General features: G+C 55.2%; 1 protein-coding gene across 1 annotated transcript in view; it reads left to right on the top strand.

Annotated features, from left to right (window-relative positions):
- The first annotated feature begins 340 nt into the window (after positions 1 to 340).
- ALX4 (ALX homeobox 4) overlaps positions 341 to 18,699 on the top strand; it is a 39,956-nt gene continuing 21,597 nt past the window's right edge. Inside the window, exon 1 of the mRNA XM_040980324.1 lies at positions 341 to 846. Coding sequence (XP_040836258.1) covers positions 387 to 846 — 460 coding nt within the window. The 5' untranslated portion in view covers positions 341 to 386. The remainder of the gene's footprint in view (positions 847 to 18,699) is intronic.

Below are 18,699 nucleotides of genomic sequence, written 5' to 3'. Positions count from 1 at the left end.
AAGGAGGAGGAGAGTAGGAGCGAGTCAAGAAAAAAAAAATCTTTTTTTTTCCGCCTCAAAAACCTTAAGAGGGTTTGGGAGATCTGGTCAACTTTCCGAAACATCTGAATCTTTTTACAGCCTTCGGTTCTTTCCCTGGACCAGCTGTGGGAAGGGAGGGAGAGAGAGGGAGAGAGAGAGAGAGAGAGAAAGAGAGAGAGAGAGCGAGAGAGAGGCAGGCTGGCGTGGAGGAAGAGGAGGAGGGATCCAGTGAGCGAGCGAGCGAGCAGGCCGGGCGTGGAGCTAGCAGCCACCACCTCCTCGCCTCTCCAAACTCGGGGCCCCGCGCGCGGCGGCGTCCTCGCGCCCCCGCTCGCGCCCCCGCCCCGCGCCCGCGCCAGCCAGGCATGAACGCGGAGACGTGCGTCTCTTACTGCGAGTCGCCAGCCGCTGCCATGGACGCCTACTACAGCCCGGTGTCGCAGAGTCGGGAGGGCTCGTCGCCTTTCAGGGCATTCCCGGGCGGCGACAAGTTCGGCACCACTTTCCTGTCGGCCGCCACCAAAGGGCAGGCATTCGGGGACGCCAAGAGCCGGACCCGCTACGGCGGCGCAGGGCAGCCACAGCAGCAGGACCTGGCGGCCCCGCTGGAGAGCGGCGCCGGGGCACGGGGCTCTTTTAACAAGTTCCAGCCACAGCCGCCCACCCCGCAGCCCCAGCCGCCGCCACCACCACCGCCTCAGCCACCCGCGCAGCCACCGCATCTTTACTTGCAGCGAGGAGCCTGCAAGACGCCCCCGGACGGCAGCCTCAAACTGCAGGAAAGCGGCAGTGGCCACAACGCGGCCTTGCAGGTCCCCTGCTACGGTGAGTGCACGTGCGTCCCCTGCCACCCCAGCCTGGGGCCGGCGACCCGGAGTGTCTAGGTTTCGGCATCCCGAAACTCGCTGGGTTCGGGAAAATTGGGGGTCGGCGGGCCTGCCGGCGGGAGGCGCAGATCCAGCGGGGGATGACACGAGGATCCACAGCTCCCGTTCGCCTCCTGCGTATCCCCGGCGGCCGGCCACGTTCGTGCAGCATTTGGAGGTCGATTTTCCCGGTCTCTTCTTCGCCGTTTCCTCCCCACCAAAATCATTCCGGCTTACGCTACGGCCGCGGCCGTATTGGTAACGAATGCTTGGTACTGGCTCGAGGCGTGAGCTGGGAAGGAGCCGACGCTCAGCGCTTCGGGCGCGGAGACTTCGGGCGTCCGCCGCCCAGGCTCCCCCATTCTACCCTTAGCACCACAGGTGGAGCCTCGTCGCACAGCGGAGCAAAACGACTGCGGGGGTTCTTAGAAGAGCCGAATCCTGGGTCCCGGGGTCCGGAGTCCCGGGGAGCGCGGCCAGCGAATGTTGAGGGCCAGCAGGCTACGGTTCCCCGTGCGCATCTCCCTCGGGTGACCCTTTGAAGGCTGCCGGCTGTAATGCCGAGCGGACTACGAGGCAGGCAGCCTCGGAGCCCCGGGACCTAGGGCTCCAAGCATCCAGGGCCTGACGTGGGCGCCCGCCCGGGCACCCGCAAAAGCTGACCCGAACGACCTCCAAGCCCTCTAGATCTCGCAGACCGACAGAAATCCTGGGCAGCCCGATCCGCTGCGGAGCCCCAAGACTGTTCAAGGGCAGTGGGAAGCCAGAGCAGGTCGGGAGCCTCGGTGGTCATCCTCACTGGAAACCCCATACCCCTTCTGGACTTAGAGTCCTGAATTAGTCAGTTTGTCCTTCTGAGGTCTGCTGGGCTAAGCCGGTCCTGTCCTGTCCGAGAAGGGAATTTGCCCCGTTCCAGGCCGGATGGGGAAGCCTGGGGAAGGAAGTAGGGCAGACGGAATAGAGAAGACAACTGGGTGGTGGGGATGACCTGAGGAGAGTTTTGAGCTTTTCCCCTTGCTCTTATTCCAACCCTCGTGTATAGGTGATTATTGACAACTAACATTGGTTCTCACACACTTGTCTATACTCATCAGACACACACACACTTTGTACGAGCCAACGTGATCACACACTCATGAGCACACCATGTACTCCCAGACCCACGGAGCACAACTGAAGGCAGATTTTAGGAAGATGAGCGGCTTTCCCCATTTCTCTCTCAGCCGCCCTGGGCTCCATGCAGGTGCCCCTATCATGGCCACTGGCCTCTCCTGAGCCCCGTGCTTCTGGTCTGTGCTGGAGAAGCAGGCCGTGAAGTGGGAAGCAGATTCCCTGAGCTTGGCACAGTCAGGACTGATCGTGTCTTCTCTTTCCCACCGCACCAGAGTTTCCTATTTTAAAGAAATTCACCAAGCGCAACCCCCTGAGCGCAGGCCTGAGCTCTAACCAGGCAGAGAGCCCGGAGGCAGCTTGGAGCCTCTGCCGTAGGAGACATTGAGGTCTAGTCCAGAAGCTCAGGGCTCTTGTCTGCCCCCCCCCCCAGTGCCCTGCTGGGCCCCCACAGCCAGCCTGTGCTCTGCCTCCTCTTGCATTAGCTACAGGGGCTAAGGGATGCAGTGACCACTTGACCCGGGGCTGCTCCTGACCCATGGTGTGACCCCAGAGCCAGTAACTGCTCTAAACCCCTGGTTCCTCTTGGGGATCATTAGAGAGGCTCGTAAAAGCTCCCCCTGTGCCACCCTTATTCTCCTGTCTGTGTGTCCTCCAAGGGCCTCCCCCTGCTCTGAACAGAGCTGTAAGCAGCCACAAGTGGGGAAGAGGCAGCCTCGAAGCAGGACCGGATCCCACGGTACTGCTCCCTAGGACAAACCGACCACCAACAACCAACTGCAAATCGCTTATTTGCCTTTGCCCAGCAGCTGAGTCCCCTGGGGGGAGGGATAGATTTCTGGTCCTTGCTGGAGAACGATTCAGTCCAAGATGGGGAAACTGAGGCATCCCAGGCGAGGAGCTGCCTTTTACAGTGGTGACCCTGTGTTTCTCCGTTGGCTCTGTAAACTGCAGGGCGAGTCGGGCACACACACTGACAAAGGGGTCTCTTCCGGGCTGCGAGAACTTGCAAAGGGCCAAAGTGTAGCACAAGGAAGAGTCTTTGGATGTTTCCAGAAGTGCGGGGAGAGGCAGGGAGGTGAGGGGCTAGGCCTGTCTCTGTTGATGGCGGCGCTGCTGCTGCCGCCGCTGGAGATTTAGAGATGGGGCCAGACCCCAAGGAGTTGCTATGCTAGAAGAGCTACCCTGAGGCCTCTGCCTGCCTTCGCCTCAGCTTAGGGCGCTCCTTCCGTGTGACCCTGGATGAAGGAGGTGCGGGGTCAGGGGCTGCGCCAGGACCCAGGAGTGAGTTTGTCTCGGGGTCTTTTCTGAGTTTGCGGAAAGAACCGAAAGAGAAGAGAGCTCGCGCGCTCTCTCTGAGTACAGCAACCAAGGTGATTGCATTGTCTGCCCTGGGCACCTCACATTTATGATATAATGAAGGAAAGAGCCCTGATCCTTCCGCTGCTGTGGTCAGTCCCCAACCCCTGCAAGCTCCCACCAGGCTTGGTGACTGAAGCCCAGAGCGCGCTGCTTGGGCCTGGGACACTCGGTCAGAAACCCGACGTTTCTCGGCTACACCAGAGAACTTGTCTTTCGGTGCTCCGGTGTCAGGCTCGCACCTTCGGCCACCACTCCCTCCTGGAACAGCAGTCTGGAGAACCAGGCCTTACTGCTGTGTCCAAGGGCGCTGGGCAGTTGTGGGGAAAACTGCCCTGCATCCTCCTCTTTCGCTTTCGATTCAGCGCACACAGGTTTTCTCCCCGCTGTCTACCCACCCACCTGCACCAAACTCGGCATCCAGCATGCTCGGCACCCAGGTCTAAGGCGATGCCAGGACGGCCAGGGCACAACCCTAGGGGCGCCACTGTGGGCTGGGTCTGGAGATTTCGTATTAAACGTAAAGGTTGATGGCCGGCATTGTTTGTTGCTTCCGAGTGACAAAAACCAATGAGACTTCCAGGAGTGTGTGTAAATTTCATTCAAAGACCAAGGTGGATTTTCCTGTTTTGAAAGACTGAAAGAGAGGAGAAATTAGCCTGAAGAAATGGGGGAGGAGATGAGGCTAGAAAGGTCAAGGGCTGGCGGGTGACCACGATTATACCTTTGGGGAAGTTGGCAGACTGGGAACTGAGGGGTGGTCCTGAAAAGGTGACCCCAGGCAGGTTTGGGAGAAAGGGGGCATCTTCTAGATGCTGTAACTTTTTGTTTTATTTTGTTAGTTTTGGTAGCTTCCCGCTTGCTGCACAAGACCAGCTTATAATCAGACCCGTGAGGTTAAATAGGAAAGTAAAAGGCTTGGGTTGCAAATCTGGTATTTGGAGCTTGGCGGTAGGTGAACAGGAATACAACCAACACGGGATCGAGACAGATTTTTTTGTTGTTGTTTGTATTGTGAATGCGCAGGAAAACTTCGGGAGGTGAGAGTGATTTTGTAAGTTGCTTTAAGAATATTTCGAAAGGGACTTGGGGATCCGTGGTGTTCTGTTGTATTCCCAGCAGGTGTTGTTTTCTTGATCCCGTGAATGACCTGGACACTCCGGAGTTTTCTTAGAGGTGATTCAAAGGCAAGGTACAATGAGGGGAGACTCTCCCCTCCCTGCCAGACTTCCCGTACCCAGAGCTGGGTGCATATTGCACCCAGGATTCGGTTCACGCGGGAGGAAAACAAAACTAGAGACCCTCACCAAAATCCCCAAAGACTTGGGTTTCAGAGGCCAGCTGGGGGGCTTCCTCCACCCCAGCTACCTTTGCTCGGTGGCCTCAGCCCGCCTCTCTTCGCCAAGATTTGTGCCATGTTTTGTCTCCGTGCTAAACTGAAATGTGCGCTGGCGAGGCACTGACCCTTCTAGTGACCAGGACGACCGGGTGTCCTCGCACAAGTTCCGCTAGAGTTGGGGCGTTTTCGCTGACCGCTGGTGGTGGGGCGGGGGACAAGTCAGGGAAAGGAGCTGCCCAGAGCTTCCACAGCTCTGTGGGCTTAGCTGCAGGGTGCAGGGGTGGCGCCGAGAAAGGCGAGTTGGGTGGGCGGAAGAGCGTGAGCAGACCAGACGCTGGCTGGGAGAGTTCAGAAACACCCGCACCTTCAACGTCCTCAGCAGAGAAAAAAAATCTGTCCTAAAAAACGAAAGACCTTGGCCCACCTGGCTGCTGATGGGGGGTGAGGAGAGTGCTCTCTGGCATCCAGATGCCACCTGCCTGGAACCACCTGGCTGTGTGTGTCCGCAGCAGCCACGTTGTCCAGGCGGCGTGGCGAGACACCTTTGTACAGATGGCCTGGGAAGTCAAGGCTGCGAGCACTGTCCTTTGAATCCTGCGTGGATGTTGCTGGCTTCCTGGATGCGGAGGTCGTGTGCCTTTGGCTAATTTGGCCTCAGAGAGAAGGGACATTTCTTGCAAACAGGGTTCTTGGATTGAAGGAAGCTGTGCCTCTCTCCAGCGAGCCAGCATTCCCAGCTCCAGCCATCCACCATAGCTGAGCTTTCCCATAGCCTCCAGGAATGCTCGCCCAGAGGTGCCCATGGACCTGCGTGTCCGGGAGTGTCCATTGCCCTTCACCAGAGCCAGTTTGGAGGTTCAGAGTAGCCCGCAAGGGCTTAAGCCGCTGAGATGGCAAAAATGCAAAGAAGTGGCCAGACCTCCAGCGCCCTCCGGAAGGAAGGTGGGTGCGGGCACCAGACTTCCCCGGCTTCAGTCTTTCTGTCTGATCTTAGCAAAGACCTGTTCCGTCCCACTCCGCAGCTGCCGACAGGCAGGAATTGAGACTCAGCAGGAGAAAGGAGAGGCCAGTGAAGGAGTGAAGAATGGCGGTGGTGATGGGGTGGGGAGTCGGCCGGCTGGGAAGTGAGATGGCCATGCCAGGTTGGAAGCGGGTTTGGGTTTCCGCTCTGGAATAGTCGCTGCAGCACCCAGGGTGCCCCTTGGGAAAGGGACCTCAAGACTTTCCCAGCAGTGGTTAAGAGCAGCTCTGCCTGCGAAGCACTCCCGGCCACTACAGGCTGGTTGTGCTTGGGACGGCTCCCAGTGGCGCTTCCCGGAGCTCCCCGGGGTCTGTGTCCCAGTGCCTTCCAACCGGAAAGGATGCCGGCTTGGGCTTCCCCAGCCTCCTACTGCAGTTTCTCTCATTTTCTTTCAACTCCCAGCCAGGAGTATGGGCGGTGGCCGCGGGCTCCCACCCCTGCTCGACCCACAGGACCCCTGTGCTCCTGCCTGGTCCCAGTGGCACAGCTGGCTCTCAGAGTGCTGGGAAGGCTGCGTGGCAGCAGGGCACCACACTGATGTCCTAAGAAGGCACACAGCCCCAGCGGGGCTCTGAGATCCACATGCGAGGCTCCTGTACTCCCAGCGTGTTCTCGCAGTAGTCCTTTCTGCTCCATGGCAACTTTCAGCGCTGTGCAAATGCTGTCAGTCCTAGGCCGACCTTCATCCTTGTCTCCCTTCGTTTCTCCCACAAGCCCTTCTGTGTGGGAGAATGGCTTCCTATATTACACAGCAGACATAAGGGTCTTCCCCTTAGGCAGCTGTCCCAGCATGCAAAGTGGCTAGCTGCAGCAGCAGCAGTCTTAGAGGAAGGTTGTTAGATGCAGGCTCTGGGCTGGGGGTGTAAAAATGGACAGGGGTGTTCCACCCTGTGTGTGTCTTCATGGCCACCTGTGACCAAGATCCAGGCTCATGTTTCCTGTCTCTACTCATCATTCCTATTGTTGCATGTGTTGGGCGCCTGCTGAAGGCTGGACCTTCTGAGAGCACACGCCCAGCGCCACCGCCCGAGCTGTCGCAGTAACATGCTGCCAGTGTAGACAACTGGAGTTCCCTGTTGCCTGACTGGAAGATGAGAGTTCCCTCCCAATATTACCAACCACCCCCCAAACAAGGCCACATCCCAGCATTTTTGTTTGGCTATGTGTGTGTGTAGTGGCTTGGTGTGAATATGTGTACAGCATGAATGTATGAATGAGGGCAGCTGCATGCCACCCACTGCACAGACTCGTTCGGTCTGAGCCCTGCTGTCTGTGTTGCAGAGCAACCTGTACTGGCTAGTGTGTGCGTCCCCCAATGCTTGTGCCAGGAGTCATGTGCCCTTGTGCTAGGGGAGACGCCTGCGGCCAGCCCTGCAGGCCCCCCCCCGCCAGCCCACACGTAACGCAGCTGCTGCTTCTAGACTTGTACACCCAGGGAACCGAGGAATCAGTGCCCTGCATGCTGCTGATCGTGGGGTGGGAGGATGGGGGTGCGGTGGGGTGCGGTCCTGTCCAGTGAATGACAGGCAGGATTTCCCAGTGTTTCTCTGGGACCCTTAGATGGGATGTACCCAGGCCAGCACTCTTCAGAGAGGCCTCCTCCTGGCTTACAGCTCTCTCTAAGTGCCATATTCCGCCCCGTGGTCGTGGTGGAAGAGAAGCTATCCTGGATGTCATCTTTATGTACCATGTAAACTCCATTTAGCAGATGAGAAAACTGAGGCCCTAGTAGGCAATGGAGTTCCCGCCTCTCTGCGCTGCCGCAGTCATCTAAGCGGAGGGCAGGGGACAGTGCTCATTCCCTTTCTTCTGGTGCAGACGGGGAAGCAGAAGGGGTTGGCAGGACCTTGTCGCTTTCCTCCTAAGCCTGTCACCCTGCACTGGGTGGCTTGCTGTCACAGACAGGGCAGGTGTTGGCTGTCCCTTTTACTCTTCCTCAGATGCAAGGCAGACCCCAACGGGAGCTCCTGGAGTTTGGGGGGGCATTGAGAGCACTGTGAGTTTGTGGGGATTTATCCCACGTGTGACCTTTTCCTGGCGGAAACTCTTGCTTTCTGCTGCCACCCGCCCCCTGCCCTGTTGGGGTTAGCTGAGGCCTCTCTGCTCCCAGGAGGAGTCCGGGCCAGGCCCTGGGGGGGGGGCCTTGGTTGCATCCAGGAATGCTGGTGCCTTCCCTACCACAAACACAATGGGTCCTGGTGTCAGGGCGGGGTGCGGGGTGGGGGTCCCGCCCAGGCTTGGAAGAGATGACAGCCACCGCTGGCTGGAATGCCTTACTTCACAGACTGAGGAACTTAACCGCCTGATGCTACTTACTCATCCACTGCTCCCCAGACTCCCTGCGGGTCCTGGTGCCAAGCTTCCTGGGGGATTCTGAGACTTGTGGACCTGCCCCTCTTCCTCCCCCGCATCCCTCTCTTTTCCTTCCTCCCCGCTCTTCAGGTCCAGAAGAGGACAAGCTGGAGCCAGGCCAGGCAGAGGTTGTGGGGTGGGGCAGGTCAGCTTACTTTCCCCTACCTCCCCCACCTCCTAGGGGCCATAGGTGGCAGGAAGGATGCCCCAGGGTGTTGTGGCCACTGGCTATCCCAGGAGATGGAGGGAAGGTGGGTGGGGCCTGGACCAGGCTTCCTCCCTGGGGAGGTGGAGACCCTGGGGCTTCCTGACTTTCTCCTCCCTGCCCCGCCCCACGCTTTCTCCTTGGATCCAGAGCTCTGGATTCCAGTGCTCTCACTGCTTGTTTCTCTAGTGTTGTTCAACTTCTTCATTCATGGAATGGGTCCAGGTGGGCCTGCTCTGCCTGCGAAGGGATGTCCCCCAGTGGTTGAAGTTCCCTGTTGTCCCACAGGTGCAGATGCACCTCGCAAGGCCAGGTTCTCAGCCTCATCTACCATGCTGCTCTTTGGGTGCTAGGGTCTGGCGGATGGTGATGATGGTGGTGGGATTCTGAGCAGGCTTTGGAGTGGGGAGGATGAGCTTTCCCTAGTGTCTGGAGGTCCGCTGGCCTTGTTTGAAGTCCCATGGGGTGAATCCACGTCTGGTTTACCTCTCAGCATCAAGCTGGGAGGCCAACTCGGTGACCATGTCTGCCTCCCCTTGGACAAGCTGACATATGACCTTGGGATTCCTGTCTCCCACAGTGCTCAGTGATGGTCCAAGCCTGTGGTTGAGAACCCAGCAGGGAATGACTGGGAGACCTTGGGGGACCCCTACCACTCTGTTAAATTCCTTATACCGCAGGAGAGAGGAGGTTTGCCCAGCTTGCCAGGTGGTGAGAGTCCAGCCTGCCTGGCCTGGCTCTTTGCCTCAGTTTTTCTATCTGTTAATGGGGTACGAGGCCAAGGAGTGTCAGGGTTGGCAGCCAAGCTCCTTTTGGCTGTGGGAACCCACGGTAGCCCAAGTTTGCTGAGCTGTGCTGCCAGGTGTGCCAGGCCAGGTGCACATGCTTCCTTTGTTCCCCTTCATGTGACCCCCATCCCAGTCCTTGGATACTGTAACTGTGCTCACCCACAATCCAAAAATGCAAACCAAGTGGCACAGGGGGTGAGTCAGCTGTACAAGGAGGGACCACTGGGAGAGAAGGAGGCAGCTTTGTGGTACCAGAGATGCCAAGATGTATCCGATGGGGTCTGACCTTCACCCCAAAGGCTCTTATTTTTTTTTTAAAGATTTTCTTAATTTTTTAAAGACTTATTTATTTTTATTGGAAAGTCAGAGATACAGAGAGGAGGAGAAACAGAGAGAAAGATTTTCCATATATTGGTTCACTCCCCAAGAGGCCACAGTGGCTGGAATTGAGCTGATTCAAAGCCAGGAGCTTCTTTCGGATCTCCCATGCTGGTGCAGGGTCCCAAGGCTTTGGGCCATGCTCGACTACTTTCCTAGACTGCAAGCAGGAAGCTGGAAGGGAAGTGGAGCAGCCAGGATACGAACTGGTACTCATATGGGATCCCGGCAGACACAAGGACTTTAGCCATTAGGTTATTGTGCTGAGTCCGATTTATTTATTTATTTATTTATTTATTTTTGTTGGTAGATATACAGAGAGAAGGAGAGACAGAGAAAGATCTTCCATCTGGTGATTTACTCCCCAAGTAGCCGTAATGGCCAGAGTTGAGCTAATCTAAAGCCAGGAGCTTCCTCCGGGTCTCCCATGGGGGTGCAGGGTCCCAAGACCGTCCTTGACTGCTTTCCCAGGCCACAAGCAGGGAGCTGGATGGGAAGTGGAGTAGCCAAAACATGAACCAGTGCCCATATAGGATCCTGGTGGACACAAGGCAAGTATTTAGCTACTAGGCTCTTGCGCTGGGTCTTGCTGTTGCACCTGGGCATGTGGTGTGGTATGCTGGGTCAAAGGCAGGCTCCCGCACCTGTCAGGCCACATTTGTGGACCTGATGGTGAACTTGGGGACAGCTGCTCCACCCATGTCAGGGACAGCAGAGTACCAGGTGTGGTGTGGGAGCCCGGTGAGTGGTATGAAGAATTTCTGTAGGAGTTTCTGGAAGCCCTAGGAACATGCCAGCACCTCTGCTTGTGATAGAGTGAGGCCACGGGATAGCTGTGAGACCCGACAGGGGAGGCAAGCATGGGGTTCAGCTTGTTTCAAACTCTGCAGAGCCTGAAGTCTCCCGCAGATAACCAATGAGGGAGAATGTGTCACGTGAGCATAACAAGAGCTCTATGCAGCTTTCCAGTTGAGGCCCGGATTGAGAATTTGGGAGTGGGGACGTTGAGAACTTTAGAGTAGGGAGACTGCCACACTGCCCATTCCCCAGGGTCAGCTCTGGCCCCGGGTAGGGGGCAGGGTGTAGAATGTTCTCTCCTCTCCTTCAGGTCTGCCCCACTTCCTGAAGTAGCTCTAGGTCCTTGCTGCCTGCAGCCCTGGGCTGGCACTCTCCCACCCCCCAAAAAACTGTTAATCCCCACCCACTGTCCACCCCACCCCGGCAGGCTGCGAGTGTCCCCACAAGGCCTATAGGCCCACCTGTTGCCTGGGATGCTTCCCGGTCCTCTTTGCCCATCTTCCCCGTGCCCCGCAATCCCACCTGTGCTCCCAGGGCCTGGCCTCTGCCCTTGGCAGCAGTGAGTGGTCCTTCAGGCTACCACCCTCCGCAGTTTTTGCACTTGGACCACTTGAAGGTTGTCCATTTCCCCGAGTCCTCCCTCTGGTCCCCTTTTGCAGCAGAGCCCCTCTAGGAGGGTGGAGTGACCTTGGCCAGGTTTCCTGCTCTCTGCCTTCTCCTTCTTTGCAAGCAGAGGATGCAGGGATCCCCCCACCCCCACCCTCCAAGGAACTCAAAGCATTTAGACCTGAGCCTGGGGTGTTGGCCACACTCCAAGGTGGTGTTCACTGTCACGGTGAGCTGGGTGGGCACTTTGGGGTATGTGGTATAGATGGAGCTGTGGAAGGGTTCCCTCTGGTGAGGCAGTTAGGTGATAGGCGTCCTGGCAGAGCCTCCTTCTGCCCAGCAGGCCTGGGGCTTGGTGGGGAAGGAGCTGCCTTGTGCCCCTGAGGAGCCTCCTGGGAGTGTGCCACAGGCAGTGGAAGTGCAAAAGGACTCAGACTTCCTGAGGGCAAAACTATGAAGTGGAACCAGGAGCTGCTCAGCCAGAGGAGCTGGAGGCGGCCCCAAGGAGGCTGCAAGGAAAGAGGAGCCACCAGGAAGTAAGGCTGGGAGACTGGAATGTGCACAGCAGCAGCCCCAGGGAGGGGCAGGGCCAGAGCTGAGAGCTAGCGCACTTCCTGCCAGGGTGGGACAGGGGTGGGAGGGGGTGGGACAGGGGTGGAAGGGGGTGGGACTGACTTCCTGGATGCTGTTGGAAGGCTCAGAGCAGGGAGGTGTACAGCGAGTCCCCAAGTGGAGGGTCCTTTGTGGCACCCAGGGTGGTCTTTTTAAAAACAATTAAAACTTGGGCCCGGCGTGGTGACACAGTGGTTAAGGTCCTCACCTTGCACGCCCGGATCCCTTTGGGACCCTGCACCCGCGTGGGAGATCCGGAAGAGGCTCCTGGCTTCGGATCGGTATAGCATCGGCCGTTGTGCTCACTTGGGGAGTGAATCATCGGACGGAAGATCTTCCTCTCTGTCTCTCCTCTCTGTATATCCGCCTTTCCAATAAAAATAAAATAAATCTTTTAAAAAAATAAAAAAATAAAAACAATTAAAACTTTCATTTTCATTAGGGTTGCAATTTTTATGGTAGTAAGATATGATTAATATAGAAGCTGCCACCTTAACCACCTTTAAAACTTGGTGGCATTTTGTACCTTCAGTATTTTTTTTTTCACAATTTTTTAAAAGGCTTATTTATTTTTATTGAAAAGTCAGATACACAGAAATGAGGAAAGACAGAGAAGATCTTCCATCTGCTGATTCACTCCTCAAGTGGCCACAATGGCCGGACCTGAACTGATCCCAAGCCAGGAGCTGCTTGCGGGTCTCCCATGTGGGTGTAGAGTCCCAAGGCTTTGGGCTGCCGCTGACTGCTTTCCCAGGCCACAAGCAGGGGTCTGGATGGGAAATGGCGGACTGCTAGGATTAGAACCAATGCCCACATGGGGTCCTGGTGCAGGCAAGGTGAGGACTTTAGCCATTAGGCTACTGTGCCAGGCTCCCTTTTTTCACAATTAAAAGATTTATTTATTTTAAAAAATGTATTTTTATTGGACAGGCAGATTCACAGAGAGAAGGAGAAACAAAGAGGAAGATCTTCTATCCGATGGTTCACTCCCGAAGTGGCTACAATGACTGGAGCTGACCCAGGCACCAGGAGCTTTTTCCAGGTTTCTCATGCAGGTGCAGGGTCCCAAGGCTTTGGGCTGTCCTTGACTCCCAGGCCACAAACTAGGAGCTGGATGGGAAGAGGAGCAGCTAGGATACAAACCGGTACCCGTATAGGATCCCAGTTGGTTGCAAGGCAAGAACTTTAGCCACTAAGCTACTGTCCAAGAACCCATTTATTTATTCTTATTGGGAAATCAAATTTACAGAGAGAGAAGAAATAGAGGTCTTCTATTTGCTGATTCACTCCCAAATGGCTACAGTGGTCAGAGCAGGGCCAGCGCAGAGCCAGGAGCTTCCTCTGTGTCTCCCACGTGGGGGCAGCGGCCCAAGCACTTGGGAAATCCTCCACTGCCTTCTCAGGCACGTTAGCAGGGAGGTGGCTGGAAAGTGGAGCAGGCAGAACTCAAACTGGTGGCCATGCTGAGATGCAGGCACCGAAGGCGAAGTCTGACCTGCCACACCGTGGTGTTGGTCCCTTTAATGGTGTTTCATAAATACCGCCGCTGTCTTCTCCCAGAAATGTAAGAAATCATCCTAAGCAGAAACTCTGACCCGTGTAGCAATGCCCCTCCCCCACGGGCCTTGGTGAGCTCTGTTCGTGCCCCTCCCCCACGGGCGCTGGTCAGCTCTGTTCGTGCCCCTCCCCCACGGGCGCTGGTCAGCTCTGTTCCAGCTGTCTGATCTCTGTCCATGACTTTTCCTACTGTGGCCATCTCATGAATATGCAGTGTTTGTCTTTTGTGCCTGGCTATTTGCATATCTTATTGACTGTGTTCGTGTATCTTCTCTGATACACAAGTAAGTTGCTTATTTTTTGTTGTTGTCAGGTTGTAGGAATTGTGTGTTTTGAATCCCTTATCAATGATAGAATTTGCAACTATATTCTCTCGTTCAGTGGGATCATCCTTTCCCTTTCTGGGTGATGAGGGAGACACAGACAGACACACTGAGGCATCTTCCATTCATTGAGTGTTTTCCCAAATGCCCGCAACAGCCAGTGCTGACTCAGGCTGAACCTGCTGCCCAGAACTGCACGGGGGGGTCTTTGTGGTGGGTGGCCGGGCCCCAAGGACTTGAGCTGCTTCCTGCTGCATCTCGTGGTGTGTGTTAGCAGGTAGCTGGATTGGAAATCCACTAAGGGAGGTGCCAGTTGAACCCGTGCACTCATGCTATGAGTCAGGAGGGTACACAGCGGCATTAAGTACTGTACCCAAACCCTACCCCTTCCTTTGACATCTGTGTTTTTAATTTGGATCAAGTCCTCGTCAGGACTTGATTTTTGTTGCTGTGCTGTGGGTGTCCCAGCCAAGAAATGGATGACGCAAAGCATCGTGGAGCTGTATTCCATGTTTTCTAACAAAGGCTTTGGTAGCATTGGATCTTGAGTGTAGGTTGCTGATCCTTTGAGCTGACTTGTGGGTGTGGCATAAGACGTGGCTGCCGTTGCCTCTTCCACATGCAGCCTCCAGTTTTGCAAGCACCTCCTTTCACCGTGGAAGAGTCTGGCACCCTGGTTGAAAAGCAGTTGACTGTGCATTTGAGCCCCAACTTCTGCCGCATAGGTCTGTCGGCCTGTGCCCAGCACAGCCATCTGAGGTCAAGCTCAGGATCATAGAGCACACTGGAGCCTTTAGGGTCATTCTGCCTCCAGGCGGTGGCAGAAGTTCAGCTCAGGAATATGTTTGTGTTTCAGGAAGTAAAGCTGAGAAGGGCTGGAGGGCAGAGGCGTGGACCAGGGCAGGGGGTGGATACCTGTGTCGCCCCAGCTGGCCATCTGATCACAACATGGCCTCTAGGGACTCCTCATGGGCTTTGGGGTGCACCACCACCCTGATGAGAGGCCCGAGTCTGGTGGGACTCCATACTTTATTGAGATGATTCTCAATTCTTCCTTCAGTGGAAGCCTGCAATCAATGCTGAGCGCCTTGTACGTGTCTTGAAGATTTGAGCTGCTGTCCATGAGATGTTTGCAATTCCTTACCTCCTGTCCTAGCCATCCAGGGAGTGGCAGGCCGTGGGCAGGGCCGGACAGGAGGGCCAAGGAGAAGACTGCAGTATGTTTTGCCTGGGAACCCCCACGTCCACCCTCCACTCCGGTGAATCAAGAGGCTTGCTTGAGCCTGCCTTGCAGCCAAGCGCCCCATGCAAGGAAAAGGCACAAGTTCTGGTGTTTTTGGAAAATTCTGGAAACTGCGGCTGTCTCATAGTTGGGTTGCACAAGCTGCCTGGAACTTCAGATGCCTTTGGTGAGAGGAGGTCAGGGTTCTGGAAAAAGGATTTTGTTTGGAATAGCTGAGTGGCCTTAGACAAAGAGGTTGACCTCCCTGCGTCTGGGTTCTTATCTGCAAAGTGGGGCTATCACAGTTGTGTCTATTTCCTAGAAGAATGGGGAGGCTCAAATGAGGTCAGGGAGAGAGAACCAAGAGAAGTTTCTGGATCACCAATGGTCAGCACCTGCTGACAATGATTATAGAGATGATTTTGTGGGTGCCATGCCTCAACCAGACTGCACAGAGACCCTGACAGGCAGTTACACCTGCCTTGGATGCATTTCACTGGAGAATGAGCTGTCAGGTGCTCTGCTGCTGTTTGGACACAGGTCTGAAGTCGAAAGCCCCTGTCCCCCTCCACCCCTCTGCTACTGTGAGCTCCTTAAGTCCTTGTGCCCAGCATGTGCGGGAGTCTGTGAACTGGGGCATAGGGTGTGGGCCGACCCTGCTGCCTGCCTTCCCCCCTGCCACCCAGTTCTCAGAAGCAGGGTGTGTGTGTGTGTGTGTGTGTGTGTGTGTGTGTGTGTGTGCAGGCTACCCACCCTGGACCAGGAGGGCAGAACTGGCTTTCCCTCCTTTTCTCCACTCCCCTTGGCCCGGCACAGGAGCTTGGCCTGAAGTGAGGCCAGCGGACAGCCAGGACTGGCCTCCGCTGTCAGCACACATGCCTGGCTCCTGCTGCACCCAGCCAGTCTCCCTAGATTCAGGCCCTTAGGAGAAAATTCTGGAGAACCCAATTTTGTGTTATGCCAAGCACAGGGATTCACTCCACTAGGAAGTCATGCAGGTCGGAAAGAGCTGACCTGGCCTTGTGTCTGCTGCAGCTGAGATTTTCTCAGTAGAGGGTAGATGCTGCGCATTTTATTTATTTGAGAAAGATGTGTTTATGTTTATGTATTTATTTGAAAAGCAGGAGATGGCGGGAGAGGATCATCTATCCACTGGTTCACTCTATAATTGCCCACAACTACCCGGGGTGGGTCACACTGAAGCCAGGAGCCAGGAGCTTCATTCCAGTCTCCCATGTGAGTGGCGAGGCCCAAGGCTTTGAGCCATCTTCTCCTGAACTCCTACATGCATTAGCAGGCGGCTGGGTCGGAAGTAAGGTGCTGGAACCGGAACCAATACTCCAATATAGGATGCAAGTGTGCAAGCAGCAGCTTAGCCAACTATGCTACATTGTATTCTCTGCACCTTGCATTTTATTTTATTTATTTCTAAGGAAGTATTTACTTGAAAGAGTTACAGAAAGGGAGGGAGAACTGAAGAGAAAGAGAGAAAGAAAGAGAGCGAGAGAGTGCTTCCATTCACTAGTTCACCCTCCAAATGGTCACAGTGGCAAGGGATATGCCAGCTGAAGCCAGGAGCCCAGAGCTTCATCTGGGTCTCCCACATGGGTGCCAGGGGCCCAAATATTTGGGCCCATCTTCCACCCGTATGGGATACTGGCACTATAACTTGTAAGTTTACCTGTTGCACCGCCACACTGGCCCCCGACCAAGCGTTGCAAAGCAGAGATTGATTGGAGTTCGCTTTCTCCTGTAAACAGGCCAACATCAGTGGCAGAGCTGTGCCCAGCCACTGTCTGTGGTGGATGTCAGATGTCACCATCTTCAATGCTTTTCACCAAGAGCCATTTGCAGAGAGCCAACCCACACCTAACCCCAGCATTTGCACAGAAACTTGAACCGGAGCTCAGGTGGCACTATCCTCTCAACATTTTGAATTTCTAACAATCTTGTAGACACAATTTAAAAACAAAAAAAGAGTTACTGGGCTCAGCACAGTAGCCTGGTGGCTAAAGTCCTCACCTTACACAAGCCAGGATCCTATATGGGTGCCGGTTCAAATCCCATCTGCTCCACTTCCCATCCAGCTCCCTGCTTGTGGCCTGGGGAAGTTCTTAAGGACAGCCCAAACCCCTGAGACCCTGCACCTGCGTGGAAAACTTGGAAGAAGCTCCTGGCTCCTGGCTTTGGATTGGCACACCTCCAGCCATTGCGGCCACTTGGGGAGTAAATCAGAGGAAGATTTTCCTCTCTGTCTCTCTGTAAATCTGCTTGTCCAATAAAATAAATAAACCTTAAACAAAAAGACTTTACTTGAAAAACTACACATAGGAGGAGAGGAGAGGAGAGGGGAGAGAGAAAGAGAGAGAGAGAGCGAGCGAGCAAGATCTCCCATCTTCTGGTTCACTCCCCAAAATGGCCTCCATGGCCAAAGCTGGGCTGATCCAAAGCCAGGAGCTTATTCCAGGTCTCCCATGTGGCTGCCGGATTCCAAGGCCTTGAGCCGTCCTCCACTGCCTTTCCAGGCCTTTAACAGGCATCCGGGTTGGAACTCTGATGCACCAGGTCATAGGAGATACCGACGCCGCAGACTGAGAGCTAGTCTGCTCCATCACTGCGCCAGCCCCGAGATTTTAAGCAAGTCCTTCATTCAGTGCTGGTCTCCTTCATCCGTCTGAACTTCAGCACTGTAGTCAACAGTCTGGCCATTTGTGCACCTGCCGTGCCTTGTCCCTCCTGTCCCGGGAGAGGACATGCTTGCTGCTGTTGTAGCTGCGCTCCAGGTTCAAGTGAAGGGAAACGCATGGTGTGGCTGAAATGGAGTGGGAGTGCCCCTACAGGCTGGCTGACAGGCACAGGATCTGTGGGGTGCCAGGCTCCAGGGGAGGTTGAAGGCCGAGGGGAGATCCACCAGACATTGCCCTGGGTGAGGGTGCTGTGCATTTTATTTATGGGCTTGCCTCGGCCTAGTTCTGTGCTCTCTGATGGAATGCCTGCTGGGGAGGCTGTGGCAGGGAAGCCCCAAGGAGGGTGGTGACATTGGACTCAAATCTGCACAGGTGACCTGGGTGTCCCTGCCACCAGTCCTCACTCACTGGCCTGAAATTTTCTTTTTCTATCCTTTTTTTTTTTTCCCCAAAGATTTATTATTTTATTTGAAAATCAGGTTCACAGAGACAAGGAGAGACAGGGGTGGGGGCGAGAGAAAGAGTGAGAAAACTCTTCCATCTTCTGATTCACTGGCCACCAGTGCTGATCTAAAGCTAGGAGTCAGGAGCCTCTTCCGGGTCTCCCACATGGGTACAGAGTCTCAAGACTTTGGGCATCCTGTATTGCTATCTTAGGCCACAAACAGGGAGCTGGATGGGCAATGGAGGAGCCAGGACATGAACTGTTATCCCTGTGGGGTGTTGGTGCTGCGAGATAGAGAATTAGCCAGCTCAGCCACTACGCCAGGCCCTGGGCTGGATTTTCTAGCATAGCTGCAGGAGCACATTTCTGGAACAGTCTCTCTTGCCACCTCCCACATGGTGTGACAGGTGGAGGGCAGCTGGAAACTTCCATGTAGCAGTCCTTCCAGAAAAGCCCCTTTGGTGAACCTTCAGCTGTCACCCAGAGCATCATGGGAGTGAGGCGTGGGCATGGCGCACAGTGGACCCCAATTGCATTAATGGGTTGATGCAGCAGTGAGAATTGCAAGTCCCTTTTCCGGGTTTACGTCTTCACCTCCAGGCTAACTTCAGTGAACATCTACATTTGCTAGAAGGGTCTCTCTCCAAAACAAAATGTTTATTAAACATTTATTTATTTGAAAGAGGTATGGAACGAAACAGAGATCTCCTCCATCTTCTGATTCACTCCCCCCCCCCCCAAATGGCTACAACAACCAGAGCTGAGCCAGGCTGAATCCAGGAACTAGGAGCTTCCTCCGGGTCTCCTGTGTGGGTGCAGGTGCCCTGCTGCCTTCCCAGGTACGTTAGCAGGGAGCTGGATTGGAAGCGGAGCAGCTGGGACTCGAACCTGTGCTGATATGGGATGCTGGTGCTGTAGGTGGTACCACAACACCAGCCTCAAGGAAAGATTTTTGAAATTTATGGAATATAGAGTCATTTAAGGTCCGATTTTTAAAAAGCTTTTTAAAT

This window comes from Ochotona curzoniae, unplaced genomic scaffold, assembly GCF_017591425.1.
Source record: "Ochotona curzoniae isolate NIBS_2020 unplaced genomic scaffold, NIBS_Ocur_1.0 contig_3432, whole genome shotgun sequence".
In the NCBI taxonomy this organism is placed as follows: Eukaryota; Metazoa; Chordata; class Mammalia; order Lagomorpha; family Ochotonidae; genus Ochotona; species Ochotona curzoniae.
This window is presented reverse-complemented; position numbering and strand designations above follow the sequence as displayed.